At 40.2% G+C, this 2,500-nt stretch overlaps 1 protein-coding gene across 1 annotated transcript in view; it reads left to right on the forward strand.

The window, feature by feature from the left end:
- The window catches only part of slc30a10 (solute carrier family 30 member 10), an 8,906-nt gene that overhangs the window by 5,051 nt on the left and 1,355 nt on the right, over positions 1–2,500 (forward strand). The window contains exon 4 of the mRNA XM_084392312.1: positions 293–2,500. This exon is cut by the window's right edge and continues 1,355 nt beyond it. Within this exon, the coding sequence (XP_084248438.1) occupies positions 293–792 (500 nt within the window). The 3' untranslated portion in view covers positions 793–2,500. The remainder of the gene's footprint in view (positions 1–292) is intronic.

Here is a 2,500-nt window from a genome sequence, read left to right on the forward strand (position 1 = left end):
GCTTGATTGTGTCTGTGGGGAATTGATTCGATGATTGGATGGTTGTGGTTTGCTATTGGCTGATCTCATGTGAGTGACAGGTTAAAGCCCCGCCCTCGTCATCAGAGAAGAGAAGAGATGCTGCAAGAGGAACTTATTCTCATTCAAGATTACCAGGAACAGGAGTTTAAAACACTGATGAATCATTTAGAATAAACACTGAGATATTCCATAAATGTCCATTGTGGTTTCATGCTGACTTTAATGGAAAAGCTTCCCACTCATGACGCTTGTTTTTGTGTGTGTGTCCCAGTGGAGAGTGTGTGCAAACTCCCCGGCGTGACGAGTGTTCACGAGGCTCACGTGTGGGAGCTGGCTAAAGGGCGTAACGTGGCCTCGCTGCACGTGCGAGTGTGTCCGGAGCTGGCGGATCTGAGCTGGGCGGCGGGGCCGGCGGGGCGGGTCGGGCTCCACGGGCAGATCCTGCAGGTGTTCCACCGGGCCGGGGTCCACAGCGTGACGGTGCAGCTGGAGCGGGCCGAGGGAGAGACGGACACCGGGCACTGCAGCGGAGTGTGTGTGTCGCCCGCCTGCGTCAAGCTCTCCTGCTGTCCTGCCGGATCCACCTCAGTGAGTGTGTGTGACGGAAAGCCCTCACTGAGTGTGTGTGATGGAAACCCCTCCTCGCCCTCGGGGGACGTGGCTGTTGACATGCTGAACGCTGGATCCGCCCTGCTGAGAGACACACACACACACACACACACACACAGCCTGAACACACCTGACAAGTGCACCGAAAGCACCAAGTTTTAAAGCTAAAAAGGCTGGTTTTTCAGAAGCGCGAAAGATTTTGGTCCTGGACTAAAAACCCACAATGTTTTAGTCTGAGACTGAATCCCAGCCGGATCTGAGAAACAGTCCTGTGATATTCTGCAGAACACAAAAGACTGTTTAAAGGGATAGTTCACCCAAAAATGAAAATTAGCCCATGATTTACTCTCCCTCAAGTCATCCTAGGTGTATATGACATTCTTCTTTCAGACGAACACAATCAGTGTTATATTAAAAAATATCCTGACTCTTCCAAGCTTGATAATGGCAGTCAATGGCCGTTTCTGTTTTGAAGTCCATAAAAGTGCATCTATCCATCATAAAAGTGCATCTATCCATCATAAAAGTGCATCTATCCATGATAAAAGTGCATCTATTAATCATAAAAGTGCATCTATTCATCATAAAAGTGCATCTGTCATCATAAAAGTGCATCTGTCCATCATTAAAGTGCATCTATCATCATAAAAGTGCATCTATTCATCATAAAAGTGCATCTATCATCATAAAAGTGCATCTATCATCATAAAAGTGCATCTGTCATCATAAAAGTGCATCTGTCCATCATTAAAGTGCATCTATCATCATAAAAGTGCATCTATTCATCATAAAAGTGCATCTGTCATCATAAAAGTGCATCTGTCCATCATTAAAGTGCATCTATCATCATAAAAGTGCATCTATCATCATAAAAGTGCATCTGTCATCATAAAAGTGCATCTGTCCATCATAAAAGTGCATCTATCATCATAAAAGTGCATCTATTCATCATAAAAGTGCATCTGTCATCATAAAAGTGCATCTATCATCATAAAAGTGCATCTATTCATCATAAAAGTGCATCTATCCATCATAAAAGCGCATCTATTCATCATAAAAGTGCATCTATCATCATAAAAGTGCATCTATTCATCATAAAAGCGCATCTATTCATCATAAAAGCGCATCTATTCATCATAAAAGTGCATCTATCATCATAAAAGTGCATCTATCCATCATAAAAGTGCATCTATCCATCATAAAAGTGCATCTATCCATCATAAAAGTGCATCTATCCATCATAAAAGTGCATCTATCATCATAAAAGTGCATCTATTAATCATAAAAGTGCATCTATCATCATAAAAGTGCATCTATCATCATAAAAGCGCATCTATTCATCATAAAAGCGCATCTATTCATCATAAAAGCACATCTATTCATCATAAAAGTGCATCTATCATCATAAAAGTGCATCTATTCATCATAAAAGCGCATCTATTCATCATAAAAGCGCATCTATTCATCATAAAAGTGCATCTATCATCATAAAAGTGCATCTATCCATCATAAAAGTGCATCTATTCATCATAAAAGTGCATCTGTCCATCATAAAAGTGCATCTATCCATCATAAAAGTGCATCTATCATCATAAAAGTGCATCTATTCATCATAAAAGTGCATCTATTAATCATAAAAGTGCATCTATTCATCATAAAAGTGCATCTATCATCATAAAAGTGCATCTATTAATCATAAAAGTGCATCTATCATCATAAAAGTGCATCTATCCATCATAAAAGTGCATCTATCCATGATAAAAGTGCATCTATCCATCATAAAAGCGCATCTATTCATCATAAAAGTGCATCTATCATCATAAAAGTGCATCTATCCATCATAAAAGTGCATCTATCCATGATAAAAGTG

The sequence above is a fragment of the Rutilus rutilus genome (assembly GCF_951802725.1).
Source record: "Rutilus rutilus genome assembly, chromosome: 20".
NCBI classification, from domain to species: domain Eukaryota; kingdom Metazoa; phylum Chordata; class Actinopteri; order Cypriniformes; family Leuciscidae; genus Rutilus; species Rutilus rutilus.